Raw genomic sequence first — 25,790 nt, 5'->3', positions numbered from 1 at the left:
TTAATAATGACATTTTTAAAGAAAGAAAAGACAAAAATTGGAGTATCACTGTGAAAATCTAAAGGCTTTGACATGTATCCTTCCCAGATGAATGGATACAGTCCTAAGACAAAATATTTTATTATCAGTGACCAAGCTGAACTGTGACCAATACTGACCAAAGCTGGGGGCTATAATAAAAAAACAAAATCATCCACATGGCACTTCTAGATTATCTTTCAATAATGGCATGATATCTACCATGAAGACAAATTTAATTATAACTTACCACATGGGAATTAAATTTCTCCAGTAAGTTTTCCAGAAACTTCTTTGATGAGAGAAGAGAAGCTTTGTTTAACTGTTCTTGTCTTAAGTCATAGTCGTCATGCATGGGCTATTGATGGAAAAAAAAAAAAGTGGTAATTCATAAGCAGTCCCACGTGCTAGCATCACGCAAAAGTCATTTATAAAGAGTATTCAAATTACACACTGAAAGAATTAAAAACCATTGCCTTTAAAGTGTAAGACAAAAAGGAAACTCGTGGTAAGCAGGCAGAAGTGATGATTTACCATGATTTTGATCAGACTTCACAGATAATTTGCCCAACAATTAACTCAACATATACACAAGGTACTCTCTCAAAAGTCACAGATCTTATTAAAAGGTAAACAACATTTGCCCAGCCAGAATTTTAAAACTAAAATTTGAAATAAAACTTAGTATTTAAAAGCACGTAGTAAACAACAAATACTTGTCTCAAGGGTGATTTTCTTTTAACTATTGAAACATTCCAGCATGATGGTTAGGAGTACAGCTCCAATCCAAATTTTACTACTGACAATAACTGGGAGACATTAGGCAAGGTAAGTTACTTTACGTAACTCTGAGTTGCATTTTCCTCAGCTGTAAAGTAGGTGTAATAGTATTTATATAAGATTACTATAATGCTTAGATGAGATAATTCATGTAAGATACACAGCCAACACCTAATATGTAATGAGGGCTCAATGTTTCATAGCACTGTTTACTTTTTTTTATTGTGGTAAACTACATATAACAAAAGTTACCATCTTAACCATTTTAAATTACACTGTTCAGTGGCATTAAGCATTCACATTTTTGGGCAACTATCACCACCACTCATCGCTAGAATTTTTTTCATTTTCCCAGACTGAAACTCTGTAATCATTAAACAACAATTCCCCATTCTGCCTTCCTCCCAGCCCCTGGCAACCACCATTCTACTTTCTGTCTGTGAATTTGACCTCGTATAAATAAAATCATACAGTATTTATCCTTCTGTGACTGACTTCTTTCACTAGCTTCATGTTCTCAAGGTTCATCCATGTTGCAACACGTGTCAGAATTTCCTTCCTTTTTGTTTCTGCTCATTTAGCAAATACTGTACGTTGCTATGATTAACTGTACAAACTTTGGAGCCAGAAAGTGGGCTTGAAGCCTCCTCTACCACTTACTAGCTACACGACCTTGAACAAGTTACTTGGGCCTTAATTCCTTCTCTATAAAATAGATATAATAGTAGTAACTTCTAAAGTTCATTGGAAGACTGAATAATATATGCGAAATTCATAGAATAGTACCTGAAACACAGAAAAAAAATAATTATTGTTTATTAAACACCTTGATAAGGCCCGTTAAAGATAAAAACAAAAATTAAACAAGAATATTATCCTCAGGAAGCTGACAGATTGAAAAAAATACACCATGTTTAGAAATAGCAATAATCCAAAGAAGAAATTGCTAAGAAAGATAAGTGTTATATTTATGAGGGTAATTTCACTTCAGGGAGGGATAAATCACTACCACCTTCAGGAATAGGAAAGCTCCATTTATTTTTAAATTTTTTAATTGTTGTGGGTACATAGTAGGTGTGTATATTTGATAAGCTTCATTTAAAAGCTGACTTGAGCTCTTAATGAATGATGAGCAGGGAAAGAATCCTGAGCAGAGAGAATATATGACATATTAATATATATATAGGTCTCTGTCCATGGCTCCTGACATACAGCACCTAAAACCCTTGCAGACAGGGGTACTAGCAGAATATTTTGTTGCAACAGTCTTTTACTCTGGTTCCTGACACAGAGCTCCTAAGGCCTTTGCAATTTCCTGAATGATAGGGGAGCCTGACACAAAGCTCTTTACCCTTAGAATTTCCTGGGTGATAGGAACATCTTTTGTTATAATAAAGCAACTCTCCATGTCATTGTTATTTTAAGTTCTAGTTATCTCACTACTTGTTTGGAACAGTAAATATAATTAATTCACTTTTGGGGATGCAAGGTTTTATAGAAGTGTTTACTTATGTTTATGTACCACTAAGCTTGCCTAAAACACTTTATATAAGGAAAAGTCCCAGGTACTACACACAAAACTGAGATAATGAGAAACTTCAAAACTATACTAAACAATTGTTTCTCCCTCTGTACAAGCTGCCACTGAGTTAGATCTTTACTGCGCAACAGCTTTCAGATGTACCTCTTCTTTAGCCCCTGTGACTACCCTAGCTCAGCAACTCATTTCTTAAATGACAATTTGGTCTACTTGCCTCTAATTTTACTTCTATTCTCCACATACTACCAGTGTGGGTTTTTAAAAACTCAAACCTGATCACGTGACTGCTCTCTCGCTAAAAAAATCCTTAAAAAAGGATGCAAATCTAGCTCCTCCCTCCTGATACAGGTTTTTTACTACTGTCTGCATACATCTCTAGCTGCAACTCCTAATTACCACCCCACCCATACCTTATAACCCAACCATATTTAATTATTTGTTGCTTTCCAAACATGCCTTTGTACATGCTATTCCCCACTCAGGAAGGCCTTTCCAGAGCTAGAAAATTCCTGCCTGTCCTTCAAGATTCAGATCAAATGTAACATCTTCCAGAAAGAGTGGGTGAGAATCTTTCATCTTCCCCTCATCACCAAACAAAAAGTGCTGCTTTTCAAGATCCTATGGCCCCTACTACCTTACCTTGTACAGATATGCCTACCTTACCAAACTGTCAACAAAGTGAAGGAAGAAAAGAATTTCTGTCTTAAAGATCTTTGATTTTCTGGCACACAGAACATTGCCTGGTATATAGAATATGCTAAACAAAGGTTTATTTGAATAACTATGAGAACAATTTTAAAAACATAGAAACAAGAACTGATTGGTACAATGAAAATCTGGGATTGTGGAAATCAAAACCACCAGTCAACTTAAGAAAAACCAGTTTCCTTAAGAAAACTACGACTTACACACATAAGGGCACAAAGCATATCAACTGCTGCATGGATGACTCCATTGTTGCTCCTTTTGAGTGCTTTTACTACCTTCACCCCTAGACGCTCACGAAACCTTTTGGAACAAAAACCAAGCATATAATAGCAATATCAAAACATTTTAAATTGTTATATTATTGAAACAGGTCATATTAACTTTCCATTGCATTACTGGAACAATGATGTATTTTAAATTACACCTGTGAAATTTATCAGTCTTCATAACAGTTTTTTCTTCGAGAGGGAAAATATTTTTGTGGGGTTAACTAAAACTAAAAGGCACGTAATTTCCCATTCAAATTCAAGAGTCAGTAATATTACTGGTGAGTATGGGACCAATATTCCGCTTCTGTTCCCCTCACCTTCCTTTTTCATTTCTCATGAATAAAGTACCATATCACCCTATAAAAGGTATCTGGTTTAGTCAGGGGAAAGGAGGTGAATCATTCATTATTTGCCATTTTGAGTAGTTCAAACTCTCTAAGAGAAGTTAAGTTTCAGAAGACAACTTACTTTGGAAGCTGAGTGAAAGCTAGGAAACCAGCTTTGGATGCCACAAGCCTCCTCACGGCCTGGAACTGACTCTCAAGTTCTGCATTTGAAGCAACGACATCCCCCTCCTGGGACAACAATGCTGTTATGGCATTATTGATCAGTTTTTCTTTGTTTTCTGAGAAGAGACCCTAGGTGAAGAAAGAGTATTTCAAAAGAGTTTCCATACTAAAAGTTAGTAACAATGAACAATTATAAAACTTATCTTACATCTTGTGTTACTGCATGCAAGACTCCACTGTATGAAATATTAGCATTGAACCTGAATACAGCATCTGCAAAGTTGCCATCTGTAAAGAGATTAAGAGGTTCAAAAAGAAGATACGAATTCCTAATTCTTAAATTATTAAGTAGATGGGTGGAAATGTAATTACATTTAAACCAATACTTACTTGGAGGCGTAGCTAAGAACCTGAGGTGAAGGCTCTCTACTTCCTCATCAACAGGCATGCTGAGTAACCCCCATCGCTGACCTTTATGGGTTGGTGTCATTTTTACACAAACATCTCTATTACCAGAGGCTCTTACTCCATCCAGCAAACTTGCTAATAAGGAATCTCTAAGTAAGAATAAAAGTAAAAAAAGGTTTTAGCATTGATGATTAAGGGGAATTCTGATCTAGCATGAAGCATAGGCCCTTTAGCCGGTAACCTGCTCAGGGACACACTACAGTTACAATGGGAAACACAAACAGTGGGGCTAAGGAAGAGCTCTGATACTAGCTCTTCACTGTGCTGCTACATGACATTGCACAAGTTACTTAAACACTAACTTCAACGTCTCTTTCTCTCCCTTTAACAGCTTTACTCAGTTCTAACTTACAAATCACAAGTCATCTAATTAAAATGTACAGTTTGATAATTTTTAATACATTTATACAACTATAATCACCATCATCCAGTTTTGATATATTTTCATCACTCCAGAAAATTTCCTCATGCCCATTTGCAAAAGAACACTCCCCAGCCCCAGGAAATCACCCATCTATCTCTATAGTTTTGCTTTTTAAAGAAACTTCATAAAAACAGAATTATAGAATATGTAGTCTTAGGTGTCTTATTTTACTTATCATACATAGGCTTTTAGGATTCACTCAAGTTGTTCCATGTATTAGTTCAGTCCTTTTTTACTGCTGAGTAGTATTCCATTGTATGAACAGACAACATTTTGTCTGTTCATTCACTGGCTGATCTAGACATGGATTGCTTCTGCTTCTGGCTATAATGAGTAATGATATTATGAACATTCATGTGCAAGTCTTTCTGTGGGCATCTTTTCATCTCTCTTGGAAACCTAAAAGTGGAACTGCTGGGCCATATAAGTATGTGTTTAATCTTTTAATAAATTATCAAACTATTTTTCAAACTGGTTTTATCATTTTGCCTTCTTACCAGCAATGTATGAGAGTTCTTTTCTCCATATCCTCACCAATACCTGGCACTGGCAGTCTTTTTGATGTCAGTCATTTTAGTGAATATGTAGTAGTTTGCATTTTTGTTTCCTAAAGATTCATGATCTTTTCATGTATTTACCATTCATATTTCTCCAGTGAGGTGTCTATTTGAATATTTTGCCCATTTACTATTGGGTCGCTTGGTTTTTCAGCATTGAGTTGTAAGAGTTCTTTACATATTCTGGATAGAAGTCCTTTATTAGCTATATGCTTTGCAAAGATTTTCTCCCTATGATCTGTCTTTTTCTAAATGGTGTCAAAGTTCTAAACTTTAATGAAGTCTAATTAACAACCTTTTTTTCTTCTTTTCTGGATTCTGTTTTTGGTATTGCATCTGATAAATCTTTTCCTAACCTCAAGTCACAAAGAAGTTGCTGTACTTTCTGCATGTAAGTGTTATTGGGAATAAGAGGACCTTCTTCCTATGGTTACTGTCAGGACTAAGCAAGATAATGTACATAAAGCATCTGACAAACACAGCGTTAAGATCCTTCCTCTGATTAGAACATCTGTACTTTTGTTAAGATGTTCTTTTTCCTTGAATTCAGGACAGGAAAAAACATAACCATTGCTTAACATTCCAGTCTTGTTGACCTTAGATTGAAAGCTCTGTAAGGCAAGAAACCGCTACCGGTCATACTAGACTACTGGAAATACTGTAAAAACACTATACAGGCCAGGTGTGGTGGCTCATGCCTATAATCCCAGCACTTTGGGAGGCCAAATCACTTGAGGTCAGGAGTTTGAGACCAGCCTGGCCAAGACGGAGAAACCCCATCTCTACTAAAAATACAAAAAAAAAGAAGAAAAGAAAAAAATTAGGTGTGCATGGTGGCGCACGCCTGTAATCCCAGCTAATAGTGAGGCTGAGGCAGGAGAATCGCTTGAATCCGGGAGGCGGAGGTTGCAGTGAGCCAAGATCATGCCATAGCACTCCAGCCTGAGTGACAGAGTGAGACTCTGTCTCAAAAAAAATAAAAATAAGAAATAATTTGAAAATGGGATGGTCATTTTAAATATGCAAGAAAATGTCTTTTCCCAAGTTAAACAATTTTAAATTTCTAGACTACAACTCTTTGGTTTTCCTTGTTGACCAAGCACTGTGCCTTGCACATACTAGGATTTCAAAAACTTAAACTGAAAAAAAAGATACCTTTCTGTTGAAGAATATTTCCGTACTTGCCCTTTTATAAATTCAATGGTAAAAAGTTGTGGATTTTCTGAGTCACAGACCAATGCAAATACCTAATGAAAAAACAAAAAATAGCTTCAACAAAAAAATGTTTGTGGTTTTAGAGTATTTCATTATAAAATGCATCGCTTAGCTTACAAAAGTATTTTAAGATGTGATTTGTTTACAATATAAAAGTTTAAAACTGCTTAAAAGTCTCAAATTTTCAGTTATTGAGTAACAAGTTCCATTCTTTATATATACTTGGAAAATAACTTTTGTAATAATCATTGTTCTATGATCAATTAATATAAATATGTTAAGAGTTAAATACAAATTCTGTCCATTTCATATGCTTTAGCCAAGAGTAAACATTAAAATAGAAAGAAAACTATCCTAATTTATCAATAGCAAGAAATCTCATTTAAGCTAACAATGCTGAAACTTACTTCTCCTAAAGGCTTCAATGTTGCAATATTATAGGTTGCTGGATCACGTTCTACTAAACATGTTTCTGTAAGTGCTAGAACTCTTTTTACAGGCTCCTTCAAAAAATAAAATTGAGACATATTAAAAAGTTATTTTTAAAAATGTCAAAATCAGATGAATAAATTTTCATTTTTAACATATGGGTCTTACCGAATGTCTAGGTGATATTTTTTGGACTACAAACTCTGCTAAAGATGTGATGGATTCATCAGTGCTGTATTTTCCAAAGCGAAGATTCAAATATTGCTCAAATTCTAAAGGCTCTTTCCTGATTCGCAATGAAATACCTATGTAGTTACCAGCATGGTCTATTGCACTTTTAATAATCTCTTCTCTTTGTTCTGATGCAAATAAATGCTGCACAAATTTAGAAATTTAAAAAGTCAGAGTTGAAACAACTGAAATGTGTCTATAGCTAATCAACTTATAGGAAAGGTATTAAAGTAGAAATTCTAGACAAAAAAGAGGTAGGTCTTAGAAGTAAATAAGCAGTTGTTTCAATGAAAAGACTATTACTAAGTTAAAATAATAAAGTCTGGGATACAGAGCCTGGCAAGTAACTCATTGAATGGCAATTATCTCAAAATTTCTCAGGTTCTGGTTCTCATCACCTTACGCAAAACAGCACGCTGGTTCTTCCAAGAAGGGCCTCCAAGGAACCCCAGCCAAGCCACTGGGGGTGATGGGTACTGTGTGGGCAGGACTCTCAGTTTCAAACAAGGCAGCTCTGATTTAATCTATTTTACATAGTGGGCTTCTTTGCAAGATGATGCTGAAGAATGTTTAAATGTTTACAAGTCATTGGCCTACTGATGTTACAGACAAACTTCCTGGGCTCTATTTACAAAGATAAGGAAACAGGCTACAGCTGAGTATCTGTCATTTGAAATGCTTGGGATCAGAAGTATTTCAGACTTCAGAGTTTTTCAGCATTTGGAATATTTTCATTACACTTACCAGTTGAGCATCTCAAATCTAAAAATCCCAAATTTGAAATGCCCCAGTAAGCATTTCCTTTAAGCATCATGTTGGCACTGAGAACGTTTCAGATTTTGGAACATTTTCAACTTCCAGATTTGGTATGCTCAACCTAAACTTGCATTTGGTGCCTAGAGGCCAGAAATGCTAAATGTCCTGTAAAGGGCAGAGTAGGTGTCCCACACAAGAAAGAATTGTCCTGCTCAGAATGTCAATAGCTCCCCTGCTGAGAAACACTGGATCACATCGTGTTTAAGAACCTGATCTTATTCCTAGCAACTTTTTATAGTCACCATAGATGCAAAAGGTACTAAAAGTTTGTTGAATATATCTGGTATAGTACCATATTTATAGTGAATTGATTCATTTTAGCTAGTGTCTTACAGTGAGAAAGTGGATTAATTCAAATCAAAACTTCTTGCTGCCACCAAGTAATACAAAATGGTGGCAATAAGAAGAGTATCAAACAATTTCAATGCTTAATGTTTACCTTATTATTCCATTTTATGGCTTGGTTGAATTACTGTGATACAGTTATCCTATTAAGGCCTGACAGGCCATATTCTTGTAATCAGGTATGTTTACCAACAAGATGTTAAGCATTTCAAATTACCACTGACCAGGGAAGACAGTCTATGGATAGCACTAAGACAGCAGGCTTTGGGCTAGGAGAAGAGCCTTCATCTTTTGGGTCTAGCCTCAGAGGTAACACACGGAGGTTTACCTGTGTGTTCCTAGATGAGGGAAACTAGGATGGTACCCATCAAGTGGGGAAACAGTAAAATCTAAGAGGAAAAAGGCCTGTAACTCTGAAGAACAAACTATATTTTGTACATCAGATTATCTAGCCCCCATCATTGTTTATTTCCCTTTTGCTAACATCTACTCTTACATATGTAAAAGTTCTAGGCTTACTTTGGCTCTGCTACCAAGAGAAGGATATTTTATCTACAAAACACTAAATATTGAAGCAGCATTCCCAGAACACTAAGGTAGCTACAAATATTAAATTTTCAAGAGAAAGGAATTTTGCAATTAAGTTCAAATGAGTCTCTCCATTTGGAGACTTTCTCTACTGTACATCTTTGAGATAGAAAGGCAGGATATATCTTTAAAAAATAGTTATCTATACTTCAGCTTCTATTACTGATTAACAGGGTCTCAGCGTCTTAAGTAGCTTCTATTACACCCCATAATTTACTTATATATAGTTCTGAATTTCAGAACAAAAACATGTAATGAATTCCAAATTAAGTTTCAACGAATACTCAGATTTCAGATTATAAACAGTTAGGCAAAGGATGAAAGGCTCACAAAAGTAAGCTATTTTAAATTACTTTTTCAATTTTTTTTTTTCCTTTTTGTGTAGAGCAAGATCTCGCTATGTTGCCCAGGCAGGTCTCAAACTCCTGGGCTCAAGCTATCCTCCTATCTCTGCCTCCCTAAGTGCTGGGATTATAGGTGTGAGCCGCCATGCAAGCCTTAAATTACTTTTTCAAAGAAAGCTTAGAAACTTTTTGGTAAGACAGTAATACCAATGAAAATAACAACTGTAGTCACTGTTTACAGTACTAAGCCATTCATTGTGTGTAAAGCATTTTACATAAATTATCTCACCAGATCCTCACCCTCCTCCTTTTGGAAAGCAGCAAATTGGGATTCAAGCTCAGGTATCTTTGATACCAAAACCTGCACTCTTATACTTCTTCCCAGAGGACTCACGTGAAATTTCTAAATGAAGTATAAAAAGCTTTTGCTTTCCTTCAAATGGTCATGCCGCTTTTAAAGGGGTTTTTTTTTTTTTAAAAAAAAAGTACTTACCAATCTACTAAATCCTCCATAAAGTATACAAAATCCTCCTTGATAATCTGAGAGATCTACAAATCCTTCAATATTTCTATAGTCATAGGAACAGAGTACTCTGTTGGTTGCTGGATTAATTTGGTCAAAGCCTCCAGGAGTTACTTCCAAAATTACGGGTTTTCTTGAGTCACTCCAGTGATGCTTATAGCAGTTATATCTCTAGAGACAGGAACAGTATTACTTTTAGGTTTGTAAAATAAAACTATATAAAATAAAATTTAATGTATCAGTCACTATTGAAACAACCAAAAATCTAATTGTCATCATAAATATTTAGAACTACTATCCAAATTGTTAAAAATATGATTAATGTTAGCCATCTGGAGGTGTTTAAGAATGTTTGCACTAATTGAAGACAGTATATTCCTTTTTAATTAGCAAAGGTTTTGGGCTACAATATTTTGTGAAGCTATTTTAAGCCACTCTATGTGAATTTATAAAAAGAAAAAAGGAAATCCTACATAGAAATGTATTCTAAAAGAGTTTTATTGGAAAAAAGATCCACTTTCTTTGAGGGATTCTTTTAATACAAGTTCAATATTGAAAAGAGCTAAGTCACATTTCAGGGAAGTTGTAATATTCAATTTAAACAACCTGAATCAGCTCAGTATATTAATGTATATTTTATTTCCACATACCAAAAAAAAAAAGCTGAGGCCTACATTTGACCTTAGGCTTTTCTAACCACACAATTGGAAAGTTATTTTCAAGATTTTAAATCATAATAGCAGGTAAAATTCCATTTAGATAATATTCTTTCACAAAGTAAAGTAGCTGAGTGTCAGAAATTATTAGAATAGTCAATATCCATTTGCTATCCAGTTTTAGTCTTTAAAAAGAAAAAAGGTTTAATCAAGGCTGCTAAGCAAAATGATGCGATACGAAAGAAAATAAATTTAAAATAAAAGAAAATTGAAGCAAAGAGAAAATAAGGATAACAAAGTTTCAGATGTGAAATGAGTATCCTCTCCCCCACCGAAACACCACAAAGTTTTCCCCCCATCAATATAAAGTGGGATACATGGTCATTTACCATTTTTAACGTAAAAATCAATTGGCTGCTCTACAGTACAACTATTTCTAATACTGAAATAACAAATTATCTTCTAGGTTTTCAGAAAAAGAGAGTGAGGCACTAAGTAATGAACACCTCCACTAATATCCCAACACTGAAGTCAGCAATGACCTTCACAGGACATCAAGTCTCCTCAACATTACTGATCTATGCATCACACACACATAGTTCCATAAAAGTAATTGTGCAGACAGACAAGGGGCCTGCATTAATCCAAGAATACAGAACCTTGATTTTGAACTAAAAGATCAATCAATGCCACACCTCTCCTGCAGGAACGGGAGAAGAAGGTAGGGCACAAAAATTGTGAAGCTTTCCAAACTACACTTGTGTACATGCCTCAAGACCACTATATAGAATATTCTCCATTCCTCCCAGCTCATAAACTGCCATTAATGAGATGTGCTGATAGAAACATCATTATATCTCAGGATTGCACAGACCAACCAAAAAGGACTTTGAGAAACCCTGATTTAGAAGTATATCTAGGGCAAATGGAGGTCTTAGAGCCAAATTCAACTTAGGCAAGAAGAGTGCCGTTTAGCCAGCACAGCATTTGGGGTGGAATCTAAACTTGTTTTTAGGATGATATAGGTGTCACTTTGAGCCCCTTACTCCTGATGTAAAATTAGGTCAACTATCCTTTGGGCTATCTTCTAGAGGTACTGTTTCTACCACAAGATTTTGAAAAGTATGAAGTGGCGGAAGTTAACCGGTACAAAAGACAGCTTATATAAAAAGTCTAAGTATGCTTTTGAAAGCAGTTGTTTCCCAAACAGATGAAGTACGTCACCTGCCAATATAGAATATTAAAATAAGCACACCAAGTTATGATTTATAAAAATTTGACCATGGCTCATCAGGAACAAGAAATAAGCAGCTCGCTGGTTGCCATTAAACTATTTTAAAAGGCTGCTGAGCAACCAGTCAATTGCTAGAGTTGAAATTAATGAGGTTTCTAGGATGCTAAAACAAGGAGCAGAATATTCATAGAAAGGATGAGGGCCTAAGACGGACAGGAGAATGGTGCTGCCCGCATATTAGAATTCAGTTCCTGCCTTTTGCCAAAAGCTAGGGTTCTGAACAGTGCTATAAATTTAAGCATTATTTTTCCCCATTATAAAAGTAATACCTGCTAATGGGAAGAAAGTTAATATTTCAAGAGAGTGAAAAAGCATACACGCCTATTCCTCTTTCCCAGAAGTCTCTGATTTAGTTTAAATGCTGCTGTTACATTACTGGAAAAGGCCTGGGAAAGTTAAGATGACTCTGATATGTTACCAGTTTCCTCCAAAGCTGTCAGTGCACCATGCCAAGCTTCAGTACGGGCCAGATCCAGTCCAAGAACATGAAAGAAGACAGTTTCAATATGCTCAAATCTTAAAACTTGAACACTTCTGAAATAAGAAACTCCTACACGAAACAACGAATGCATGTTCCAACAAGCACTATCAGCAGTGTGACGCTCTCTAGTATTATTGTTTGGAATACTGAATAAGGACTACCTGAATGCTTATAGTGTTGCTTTTAAATGCTCCAAAGGTTTTTTTGCCTGATTTTTTTTTCCCACCTACCAGCATCAACATTCTTAAATCTAACTGTTCATATTTGAGTTTCCATTAAACTACATCATGCATCATATGGTATCAGGAGACATTAAAATTTTGTTCCCGTTTTTTCCCTTTAGCTTTGCTACAAATGGAACACACAGATTATGAAATGATTTTTACAATAAAGGGCAACATTTGAACAAATAAAAATACATAATAAATGTTAAATATTTACCCTTCCTGTGATTTTTCCCTCTGAAAAATCGGTTCTAAATCTCTGAAAGAGAAAACATAACCACAGTTTATAACAGACTGGTAAGGAAGACTTGGCTCAGTCCCTTCTACTCAAAGCAAGTAAAATCCTGACTTGGTAACCTGGACACTAAAAACTGTTATTCAAGTTATAGTTTAAGAATATTCAGGCCGGGTGCGGTGGCTCAAGCCTGTAATCCTAGCACTTTGGGAGGCCGAGATGGGCGGACCGATCACGAGGTCAGGAGATCGAGACCATCCTGGCTAACACGGTGAAACCTCGTCTCTACTAAAAAAAAAATACAAAAAAAAAAAAAACTAGCCGGGCGAGGTGGCGGGCACCTGTAGTCCCAGCTACTCCGGAGGCTGAGGCAGGAGAATGGCATAAACCCGGGAGACGGAGCTTGCAGTGAGCTGAGATCCGGCCACTGCACTCCAGCCCGGGCGACAGAGCAAGACTCCGTCTCATAAAAAAAAAAAAAAAAAAAGAATATTCAATAAAAAGAGTATGAAACCTTATTGAAGAACAAGATAAACATACAATGCTTTCTCTTGCACATGCAATTAAAAAAAAACTAATAAACTCTCAAATATAAAAGATTTCCAGCCTGTTAGAGAAAAGTGAACGTTCCACAGTGTCAAGTTAAAGGTCAGTGAGAAAAAGTAATTATAGTGGGTATAGAGAACATTAATTTCTCTATTTATATGTAACTACTTCATTTTAAAAAGATAAGAAATAAATTTCATTTATGAACATGGAATCTTCTTACTAATGCTTCTGTAAGAAGTTCTGTTCTGTGCTCTGTAGAAAATTTTAAAGTTTCTGACTTTTTTCCACTGCCTTTACGAAATGTAAGGTTGAACTCTGTTCCTTGTCCTTTTCCAACAGGGCTGATGCTGCAAATATCTCCATAAGGCCACTAAAAAAAAAAAAAAAAAAAAAAAAGTTATTTTGACTGGTGCTACTATAACACAGTAAAATGTAATGCTTATTTTTGTCACTTTAATTTCATAATCACTGATTAAATCAGCAAAATTTTACAAAATAGAGGTCTAGAAGTTGTGTCTTATAGTAATTCTATAAAGAAATTCTTTTAAAGGTTTTTAGTCAGAAAAATTCAATATGCATTCTTATTTTAATGATGACATTAATCCAAAGAAATTAAAATTAAAAAGTGACAAGAACTGGGAAGTGAAATTTTATGATTACTTATAAATTTGTTAATAAGTTTGTGAAACATGCCTAATTTGGAATTAAAACAGGCCAGAATAATTTTGAATATGTTTTCTTACAAATGTTCAGGTTACCCTTGCCTTTATACACACATAATCCTACTTCCATGACAAGTATTTTACACCAACTGGACTCATGACTTACATATGTTTTTATTACAGTAAAAAGTATAAGCCTTTAAAAATTATAGAGAACTAAACTACTAATCGTACATAAAGGAGGTGGCCACAACTAATAGTAACTTCAAGTTATACCCTTGAGAACCGAGAAATAAGCGTATTCTCCCCTCCTCTTTATTATTTTGGATCCCCAAATCAGAGTATTACATAAGCACATCAATCTCTTTCAGAGTTGACATTTCTATCTTAAAGTACTGATTTAAGGGAGGGTAATGGGTCACAGCCTGGCTTTTAAAATTCAAAGGGAGTTCATACAAACACCTAACAGCTTCTAACAGGATTACCTGATTTGTTACTTCTAAGGTATTGGGATTATATGTAGTAATCGCATGAGTTCCAACTGAAAAGACACGCTTATACCTACAAAAGGAAAACAAGTGCTTAAATTTAGTGTTAAACAAAAAGATATTTCATAAGAAAATATATAACACAAAACATTTCAATAAATACACAGAAATGTGTTAGTTAATGGTGACTAATGTAGCTTAGTTATATATTCTCACCTTTTTAAATGTTCTAAAATGTTATTTTTATAAAAACCCACCCACTCATTTTACTGTGAACTATTAACATATCTAAGCAGAAAAGTATGACTTACATGCAAGCAACCTTGTGTGTTGCTAGTATAAATTAAGTTGGGAAAGCATCAGCTGAGGATGCTGAAAGATTCTAAATGGGAAACTTTTATTTTTAAAAAAAGACACTACATACCAATGCTTTCAAAACACCCTTACAACAAAGCCATTCGGAAAGGAAGGAAAAGCTATGGCCTGGGGCAACTGGTCAGTCCATATTCTGGAACACAGCCATATCCTGGAATCTTAATAGTTTCTACTTAAGCAACTACCTATTACATTTCAGTGTTGCAATTTTATAGAAGTAGGAAGCCTATACCACAAACAAGCAGTTTTCACTTCTCACTTCATTTCCTTTCCTTCAAGTAACATATTTGAAGGAGAAAATACATTTGGGTATCAGTAATCCTTCAGAAGAGAGAGGAATTCATAATCATAAAAGGAAATTGAATTAGAAAAATTTATTTAAAGCAAAATAGTTCTTTGGAAATAAAATATTAAAATGGATAAAACATTAGTATATATAAAACAAAATTTAGGAAAACAAATAATTCACACAACCATACAGACAAAAGTTTTTTAAAATGTTGTGTATAACTCTATGCTGACAAATTTGAAAATTAAGAATAAATCAACCTTTATATGGAAGAATTTAAGAAAGCTGCAAAGAATTACATCCTCCAAAAGCACCAGGCTCAAATGATTTCAAGGCAGAAGAAACCTAAGAGGACCAAGTAACTCCCATGCTTCTTAAATTGTTGCCGATAACTGAGTAAAGGCAGCTTCTCAATTCTTTCAATACCTACTAAAATCTGAAAAGACAATACAATAAGAAAAAAACCCCACAAATCTATTTTCAAAGTTAATATTAGCAATACCAATCAAGTCACATTTTAAAATAGTAATACACCGTGACCAATTACGTAAACACTTCAATATTAGAAAAATCTATTGGTTATATTTATTGAAATATCTATTTGTATTTTAATACGAGATTTTTAAATTTTTATATGGATATGTGGTAAAGATTTATAAAATCGATCATTTTTTTCTTGTCTATTTTTAAATCAGTATATTATAAAAATTACAAAGGAAATGATCAATTTTAGTAATCTTTACCACATATCCATATAAAAAAGTATTGCTACATTATAAATGCTTTTTTTCCTAATTCTACATGTCCAAAGTAGAGTGAGAAACTAAAGAATTACAGCACTTCCCTCTAACAAAAAAGCAGTCATTTGCTTCTTTTTAAAGTGGAGTGAGGGTTAGGGGACTGGTGAAGTAAACAAGCTATCTAAAGAGCTTAAAAGTCTCAAAACTTCAAAGCCTTTGTCAATTAATAGGAACTAAAACAAACAAGTAAGATTTTGCTCAATCTGACTTAAAAGCTGCACAATGAAATCAAATGTGTGATAAGAGATGTGAATTCACAAACTATTTTTCAGAATCACCTTTAAAGTCAAACATGAAAATGCTTATAATCCTGAAATAAAACAACAGAATTTGTTTATTTTATTCTGGGAGCAAAAAGTGAAAGAATGCCTGAAATGTTCCAAATGTAACTGCTGGTGTCATGTACAGTCTTAGAGGATTGGCTAAGAAAATCTCCTTTTCAATCTTACACCAATCTTCTCTACCACACCTAAGCCTCTTGTAATATCTTTCTCATATAATTCTGTCATCTAGATCATACTGTCAAAATAACTTTGAGATGACAATATTTTAGACCTATATTGTCCAATAAGACAGTTTCTGATATGGCAAATTTCCACTGTCCAATAACGAAGCAGTTCCCAACCTTTTTGTCACCAGGGACCAGCTTTGTGGAAGACAATTTTTCCATGGACAGGGCAGGGAGATGGCTTCAGGATAAAAGTGTTCTACCTCAGATCGTCAGGCATGAGTTAGATTATCATAAGGAGCGCACAATCTAGATTCCTCTCATGTGCAGGAGGTGGAGCTCAGGCGGTACTGCTTGCTCGCTTGCCCACCGCCTACCTCCTGTTGTGGGGCCCAGGTCTTAAGAGGCCAAAAACTTGGGCTTGGGGGCCCCTGCAATAAGGTAGCAATGAGCCAGGTGTACCTATTGAGCACTTGAAGTGTGGCTAAGGCAACTGAATTTTACATTTTATTTAAAGTTAAATACTTTAAATAGCCACATGTAGTTAGTGGCTACCATATTGAAGAGATCACATTCTGGATCCTTCAGCAAAAGGATCCTGGAGTTGTATACACACTAGATCCAGCAGAGTACTGTCATAACTAGTAAACTCACAGCTATCTTTCAGATAAATACTGAGCTCTAAAGCCATCCTAAGAAAGCTACAAAAAAAAAAAAAAATCCTAAGAGAATTCCCTTCCCCTCTGCATTCCCTTCCGTAAGTACTCCCCATGCCACTCCTCTTTTAAGAGTGGCTATTGAACTTCCGCTTAAGGATGGGGCAATTATTTCTATGTCATTTAAGACATCTTTATAAGCAAACCTGAACTTCCAAAGATTACCAAAAAAGCCTCCTTGGATAACAGATATAGAGATGAAAATCTCTAAAATGTCTCACATGTATGGAAAATTCGTCACAACATTTACAGCTAAAATATTTTTATCAGCAGAGCATGATGACTCACACCTGTAATGCCAGCACTTTGGGAGGCCGAGGCAGGAGGATCACTTGAGGTCAGGAATTTGAGACCAGCCTGGTCAACATGGGGAAAACCCCTCTCTACTAAAAATACAAAAATTAGCCAGGTGTGATGGTGGGTGCCTGTAATCCCAGCTACTCAAGAGGCTGAGGCAGGAGAATTGCTTGAACGGGGGAGGTGGAGGCTGCAGTGAGCCAAGATCATACCACTGCATTCCAGCCTGGGTGAGACTCCATCTCAAGAAAAATAAAAAATAGAAGATTTTTATCTTTTACTAAGTCAACAGTGTCCCAAGTCAAAGAACAGACAAAGAGTCCATGGATTCAGGGAGGCACAAGTCTTCATCTCTGAGGCTGACTCCTACCATAGTACCCAGCATTGACTACAGTATATACTCAATAAATGCTTAATAGCTAAATAAAACAATTTATCCAAAAATGTCACTATGAATTATTAGCCTGCTCTTGCCTTTAAAGCAGGATGTCAGACAGCAAGTAATTTTACACCAATTTTTAAATTCATAGAACATCAGAAAAAGGCTAAGTTCATATTTTTATGACGAAAATATTCATTTTATTGGCTGAGAAAAATATTGCCATTTATAAATGACAATTTAATTTGCTGTTCTGAGTTTGCGATGAATTTATTGGCTAATTCTTAAAAATTATCATACTAAAAATTAGAAAAATACAGCCATATAAAATTTAACAAGACTGAAGTCAACAGAATATGAGACATTTATGACACATACCATATACATGATGTGAAAAAATATTACAGACCTTTGCCCCCCAAATGAAAAATTAATATTCATTATTGGCTTTACCTACTGCACCTGTTTTCTTTTTATTCAGGGACTAAACTTACATCATTAAATGCCTACAAGAAGTAGGTATTTCTTAAGTTATCACAATTCACAGACTTATTGTAATACAATACATTATCAAACATAATTTATGTTACCATTAGGTGTAATGTTATTTAGAATCAGGAAACAAATGTCGCTTAAAGAAATACAAGTGTTTGAGGCAATTGCTTTATCTATGGGGCATTTTACTCCCCCTGCAATTGGTGATAAAGAATAAGAAAAAAAAAATGTGCTAATGATAGTATTGGTGGAGATAAGATCGTCTGAACAGGAAGACCACTGAGGCAAAAGCTGGGGATGTAATCAAGCTTTGGATTTGATAAGGTGATGCTTATTTTTTTTAACAGATTAAATTTATATTAATTTATATTAAAACACTTCTAAATTGGCTGGGCGCGGTGGCTCAAGCCTGTAATACCAGCACTTTGGGAGGCCGAGACGGGCGGATCACAAGGTCAGGAGATCGAGACCATCCTGGCTAACACGGTGAAACCCCATCTCCACTAAAAAAAAAAAAAAAATACAAAAACAAAAACAAACAAACAAAAAAACTAGCCGGGAGAGGTGGCGGGCGCCTGTAGTCCCAGCTACTCAGGAGGTTGAGGTAGGAGAATGGCGGGAACCCGGGAGGTGGAGCTTGCAGTGAGCTGAGATCCGGCCACTGCACTCCAGCCTGGGCGACAGAGCGAGACTCCGTCTCAAAAAAAAAAAACTTCTAAATTATTTTAATTCCTGAAAATAAAAATGTTACAAGCATTCTTAAATTTTCTAGTACTTATGAATACTGCTTTCCTCTTTTAAATAATTTCTTTGGCCAGGTACAGTGGCTCACGCCTGTAATCTCAGCACATTGAGCGGCTGAGGCAGGAGGATGGCTTGAGCCCTGAGACCAGCCTGGGCAAGATGGTAGACTCCATCTTGGGGAAAAGAAAAAAAAAAAAAAATCCAACAATTTTTTTATAACATGATTTTTTTTTTTTTACATATGGTATTTTATAGCTTTTTTTTTTTACATAAGGTATTTTATAACTTTTTTTTACATGTTTTCTTTAGGCAAAATAAAAAAGAAACCAATGTGTTAGGTCAGATACTGTATTAGGTACTATACTGGATTAAATGGGTATCTGACACTGTGCTGGGTTCAACAATATGGCAGTGATTAAGAGTCCTTTAAAGATTTAGTTTCCTCCCAACATTTTATTAGTTATCTAATTCAGACTTCTGAAATAAACTTCAAAGTAATAAGAGCTAAGATTCTTGTCGTTGTCTGAAAGTTAATTTCTGACTCGAATATTTAACTAGCTTCTATCAATTAGGTATGTAAAATAGTGCCAACAGAGATACTACAAAAATACTGGTCACCATCATAACATCCATTATACTCTTCTGCACCGAAAATCCATGTAATGCAGTATTATAATAGAGAAAATTCAACATTTTTGTAAACTGAGAAAGTTTATGTTTACTATAAAATAGTCGTTCTCAATCAAATTCTTGACATCAGAAAATTCTTGTATACATGTATTACTTTTAAAGTTCAAGATCCTCAATCATCTTCAGTGGAGAATCTATGCAAACAGGCTTTAAAGAAGCCAAAGAGAGCTATTCAAAGTTAGAAGACAGCGTTTATGTTACAGACTCTAGACCTCATAACACACAGCAAAAACCTTTATAATACCGTAGGCAAGGTTGGCTAGTTATAATTGTTCACTACTGGCTGATGCAAGGGAACTAACAAACCTTCCCTGAAAGCAATTCTATTCATGTCCCAGTATTGTAGATATTGACAACTGTTCCCTAGAACTAACCCAACATCTACTTCCCCACAAATTTCACCTGCTGGCCCAAGTTCTGTCTTTCAGCTGCACACAGAGCATACCTAATTCTTCTGCCAGTCAGACCTTCCATTTGAATTCTTTTTCCTAGGCTGAATATCCTAGTTCCCTTGGCCATTTTAAAACAAGTTTTGGCCACCAATTTCTCGAAGCCTTTAGGATCCTCATGGAACCCAGGACTTTTCCTTTTATCATTAAAAGCTTGAGAATTCAGTAACTTGAACTAAAATTTTAGTCCATCTAATAATGAAATTAAGGATAACTGACCTACAACATTTCTTAGGAGATTAATGGTCAGCACTGGTAAAGGAGGCACTACACCTTAATGGTTAAGCACACCAACTCAAGCCACACTGCCTGGACTACTCACTAGCTGTGTTTTCTCTGATAACTTCCTTAACCTCTTTAAGCTTTGGTTTCCCTGACTGAAAGGTGTAGATAATACATACAGTCATGCATTGCTTAACTATGGGAATCGATTCTAAGAATGCATCATTAGGTGACTTCATCATTATGTGACTATCAAAGAGTTCTTCTCAAAATTCTGTACTTACTAGTTTTGTACTTACACAAACCTAGATGGTATAGCCTGCTACACTCCTAGGCTACATGGTATAGCTTATTGCTCCCGGTGTACAACATGTTCCTGTACTGAACACTGTAAGCAGCTATAACACAATGGTAAATATCTGTGTATCTAAACATATGGGATCATCATAGATGCAGTCCATCATTGACTGAAATGTTATATAGTACATGACTGTATATCTACTTCATAATGTGAGAAAAGAAATAATCGATGTAAAGTACTTGGCACTTATGTGCCTGGCTAATGAGTATAACAGTCAATAAATGTAAGCTATTCCTATAGCTATTATTTCACTAGTTGACTAAGAGTGGGGAAACCCAAAACTCCAGTAGAATAACCGAACAAATTATAATTAGTATATTTATGTTTTAAAGTAGCCATAACTGCTTTTTTTTTTTTTTTTTTTGAGATGGAATCTAGCTCTGTTGCCCAGGATGGAGTGTAGTTGCGTAATCTCAGTTCACTGCAACCTCTGCCTCCTGGGTTCAAGCGATTCTCCCACCTCAACCTCCTGAGTAGCTGGGACTACACGCATGTGCCACCACACCAGATAATTTTTGTGTTTTTAGTAGAGATGGGATTTCACAATGTTGGTCAGGCTGATTTTGAACCCTTGACCTCAAGTGATCCTCCAGCCTTGACCTCCCAAAGTGCTGGGATTACAGTCATGAGCCACTGCGCCTGGTCCATGACTGCTTTAGTGTATTCATATTCAAAATAAAGAACAAAATTAATGGGCAAACTGATCGTTCATCTGGTTGTATTGCCAAGATACTCTGTGGTGAAAACTTCACTTGAAACATCAGTTTCACCGAGGAGGGCTCATTCAGATAAAAAGTCGTATTCCTCAGAAAAGAAAAAGAAGAAATGGATAGGACATACTCTGCAAAATTGTTCTGAAAAAGTTTTCAGAACAAATAGAAGGGCAACCCATGAAATGTAGTATTTTAAGGCCTTAAAATCCATGATGCAATGTCCATCTTTTCCAGCTCAGATGGAGCTAGCTTTGAACACAACATTGTGTGTAAAACATAAGATTCCGATAAAGGAGACGTGATCCAATTTGCAATTCTAGGTGAAAGATGTTCAAGTCCCAGGTTGCCTGATAATAGTCACAAAATATTAGACAAAGAAAACACAAAATAATTAATGATAGCTCATCTTAAGTTTAAAGACTGGCAGGGTCAAGAGCAAGGAAAAAAAAAAAAAAAACCCTCAGGATTCCTGGAGGTTATGAGGATTGGTGGGGTGTGTAAATGCCAGGCAGCAAAAGAAAAAGGTATCTTTTCTCTTATAGAACTCCATTCCTACATATAAGAAAGGTATGAGAAATTCACCAGCTTTCCTTTCCCTCAGGACTTCTCTCAATTTCCTGTATCCAGTTATTACAGAGACTATGAATGTAGTGAGCTTGTTATTAAATTTCATAGACTTGATCATTACACATCCTAATGCATTGAGGTGAAAATCCTGTTTAGATACAAAAATGGTACTCTAAATTCAGAGCATTTGCTACAATTAATGTATGCAATATTAAGGTGATCCACAGGTAGATTTTACTTATAAATTTTTATCCAGAAAAAATTAAGAACCTGTACCTTGAATATCGCTCTGAAGTTTTCCATAGTGAATCTGCACTTCTGCTTTAACTGAAACATCTGAACCTTCCTTCCTCTCTGAAATGGCTTACTTAGGTCAAAAAAGAAATTTTTCTCCTTCATAAAAGTGCCTTCCCCCCCTGAATCTACTCTCCTTTTCTTGCTCCTCCCAGAATAAACATATAATTATGTGATGTCTATACAAGTTGGAAAAATGAAAAGTGTAGAAGAAGCTAATTTGCCAGCTAAGGCATCCACACCAATGATGAACAGACCCTAAATAAAGGCATTCAGCAGCTATCAGCTGAGGTATAATGAAAACTACTACAAAGGTAACAGAAATGGGTCACACAAATATCTTCAAGGGGACTACCTGGAGAGGTTATCTTTACTTTTGTCATATGAAGAGAAGAAAAAATATTTATGCATCTTTACTACCACAATCAATAACATCTTTCTGAAATGCTGGGTCTAGGTTAGCAACACAGAAATAGGCATGGAGGCTCTAAAAACTCAGGCCCTAAATCCCAAAAATCACATAAAAAATTTGTTGTACATAGACATGTTTCTAGACACAAGGTTCAATTAACTATTCTGAAACAACAGAAAATTTTTAATGTTGGCCATTTATTTTTTACATTAACACTGCTGAGGAGTACTTTAAACCTAGATTAGAATTGGCCGTATAAAATAGGTAAGTATAATAAAAAGTCTCAGTGCCATTTAATAATGTATATAACCCAATGAAATGATAACTATCACCATCTGGAAAATGTAAACTCTTTCAGAGAGAAGTTAAGATTCAAGGTGTATACACTGAAATCAACAGAACATTGTTGAAAGAAATTTTAAAAGATGTAAATAAATGAAAACACCTATATGTTCATGAATCAGAAGACAATGCTGTTAAGATGGCAACACTCCACTAACAGATCTACAGATTCAATGTAATGGCTACCAAACTGTCAGTTTTTTTTTTTTTTTTTGAGACAGGGTCTCACTCTATCACCCAGGCTGGAGTACAATGGCATGATCTCTGTTCACCGCAGTCTCCACCTCCAAGGTACAACCCACCTCAGCTTCCCAAGTAGCTAGGACTAAAGGTGTGTGCCGCCATGCCCAGCTAATTTTTGTAATTTTTGGTAGACAGGATTTCATCATGTTGGTCAGGCTGGGCAGCTGTCTTTTTAAAAAAATTAACAACTGACTCTAAAATTCATTTGGAAATGCAAGAGACCAGGAATACCCAAAATAATACTGAAAGAAAAAAATTCAGAGACTCATATTTCTAAGTTTCAAAACAGCACAAAGCTATAGTAATCAAAACAATATGGTACGGGCATAAGGTTAGGCATATAGGATAAACGGAACAGAATTATGAGTCCAGGAATTAATTCTTACAGTCACAGTAAATTGATTCTTGACAACGGCGTTCAAACAATTCAAGTGGAAAGAACAGTTTTTTCAACAAATGATGCTGGCACAACTGGATATTCACATGCAAAGGAATGAATTTAGAACCCTACTTCACACCAAATACAAAAATTAACGCAATTAAAGTTATACAGCTCTTAGAAGAAAAGAAGAAGTAAATCTTCGTTAGCTTGAATTAGGTAATGGCTTTTTAGATTACCAAAAGCACAAATGGCAAAAGAAACAATTGATAAATTGATTTCATCAAAATTAAAAGCTTTGTGCTCCAAACAATACCATCAAGAAAGTAAAAAAACCTGAAGAATTGGAGAAAATATTTGCAAATCATATACAAGGAACTTTTATTCAGAATATATAAAGAACTCTCACAATTCAGGAATAAGACAACCTAATTTAAAAGTGAATAAATGACTTGGCCAGGTGCAGTGGCTCACACCTGTAATCCCAGCACTTTGGGAGGCTGAGGCAGGTGGATTACTTGAGGTCAGGAGTTTGAGACCAGCCTGGTCAACATGGTGAAACCCTGTCTCTACTAAAAATACAAAAATTAGCCAGGCATGGTGACATGTGCCTGTAATCCCAGCTACTCAGGAGACGGAGGCAGGAGAATTACTTGGACCCATGAGGTGGAGGTTGCAGTGAGCCGAAATCAGCACTCTAGCCTGGGCAACAGAGTGAGACTATCTCAAAAAAAAAAAAAAAAAAATTAAAATAAAAAAAATTTTTTTTAATTAAAGTGAATAAATGATTTCAATAGATATTTCATCAAAGAAGATACACAAATGAACTACAAATACAAGAAAAGACACTCAGCATCATGAGTCACTAGGGAAATGAAATCAAAACTACAATGAGGCGCTACTCATACCTGCACTAGGATGGCTAAAATAAAAAAGACAGTAAGTGTTGAAAAGGATGTGGAGCACTTGGGACTCACACATTGAAGGTGGAAATGTAAAATGCTGCAGCTACTTTGGAAAACAGTTTGGCTGTTCATCAAAAAGTTAAACAGAGTTACCACATAACCCACCAATTCCACTCTTAGGTATAAACGCAGAACAACTGGAAATATGAAAACATTCACAGTGGCATTATTCATAATAGTAAAAAAGTAAGAACACCACAAATGTCCATCAGTTGATGAATGAATAAACAAAATATAGTATATCCATACAACAGATTATATGACATTAATGAAATGAAGTACTGACATGCTATAATATAGATGACCTTGAAAACATTATGCTTAATGGAAGAAGTCAAAAATATAGCATTTTATATCATTCTATTTACATAAAATGTTCCAAACAGACAAATCCAGAGACAGGAAGTAGATTAACGCCTGCCAAAAGAAGGGGAAAACGGGAGTTAACTGCTGATTTCTAACGCAGTCTTTAGAGGAAGTTTTTTGCAGGGAAGGCGAGGTGATAAAAGTGTTCTCAAAACAGTGACGAACGGCCGGGCGCGGTGGCTCAAGCCTGTAATCCCAGCACTTTGGGAGGCCGAGACGGGCGGATCACGAGGTCAGGAGATCGAGACCATCCTGGCTAACACGGTGAAACCCCGTCTCTACTAAAAATACAAAAACTAGCCGGGCGAGGTGGCGGGTGCCTGTAGTCCCAGCTACTCGGGAGGCTGAGGCAGGAGAATGGCGTAAACCCGGGAGGCGGAGCTTGCAGTGAGCTGAGATCTGGCCACTGCACTCCAGTCCGGGCGACAGAACGAGACTCCGCCTCAAAAAAAAAACAAAAAACAAAAAACAAAAAAAAAACAGTGACGATGGTTTACAACTCTATGAATACACTAAAATCCACTGAATTGTATACTTTAAAAGGGTGAATTTTACGGTATAGAAATTATGCCTTAAAGCTGTTATAAAAACAAAACAAAGTCTCAAGGCTAAAGGAATTCGCTAAGAGCACACAAACAGCTGGACTCTGAATTGTTACAAGGAGGAAATAAGAGGATTGTTAAGTCTTAGTCACAACTCTAACATTACCAAAAATTTCGATAATCACAGTTACTTACAAGCTCACACAGCAAAAAGCATTGCAGTAAGTTTGTTCTTTAGAATGTATCAGTATGTTATAACCATATTAAAAGCAGAAGTTGTATTATGATGACCAAAGTAATCTACCACTTGAGGAAAAAACAAGGATCATTTAAAGATATACTTTTCTAA

At 35.6% G+C, this 25,790-nt stretch overlaps 1 protein-coding gene across 1 annotated transcript in view; it reads right to left on the bottom strand.

The window, feature by feature from the left end:
* The window catches only part of DNAJC13 (DnaJ heat shock protein family (Hsp40) member C13), a 120,121-nt gene that overhangs the window by 76,380 nt on the left and 17,951 nt on the right, over window positions 1-25,790 (bottom strand). Inside the window, exons 3-14 of the mRNA XM_010380216.2 lie at window positions 14,351-14,426; window positions 13,424-13,573; window positions 12,637-12,678; window positions 9,735-9,935; window positions 7,086-7,292; window positions 6,896-6,991; window positions 6,429-6,520; window positions 4,215-4,381; window positions 4,033-4,112; window positions 3,784-3,953; window positions 3,247-3,346; window positions 269-376 (exon numbers count right to left, since the gene is read on the bottom strand). Of these exons, the coding sequence (XP_010378518.1) occupies window positions 269-376; window positions 3,247-3,346; window positions 3,784-3,953; window positions 4,033-4,112; window positions 4,215-4,381; window positions 6,429-6,520; window positions 6,896-6,991; window positions 7,086-7,292; window positions 9,735-9,935; window positions 12,637-12,678; window positions 13,424-13,573; window positions 14,351-14,426 (1,489 nt within the window). The remainder of the gene's footprint in view (window positions 1-268; window positions 377-3,246; window positions 3,347-3,783; window positions 3,954-4,032; window positions 4,113-4,214; window positions 4,382-6,428; window positions 6,521-6,895; window positions 6,992-7,085; window positions 7,293-9,734; window positions 9,936-12,636; window positions 12,679-13,423; window positions 13,574-14,350; window positions 14,427-25,790) is intronic.

This window comes from Rhinopithecus roxellana, chromosome 1 (genome assembly GCF_007565055.1).
Source record: "Rhinopithecus roxellana isolate Shanxi Qingling chromosome 1, ASM756505v1, whole genome shotgun sequence".
NCBI lineage: Eukaryota > Metazoa > Chordata > Mammalia > Primates > Cercopithecidae > Rhinopithecus > Rhinopithecus roxellana.
The sequence above is the reverse complement of the archived record's forward strand: the minus strand, read 5'-3'. Positions and strand labels throughout refer to the sequence as shown.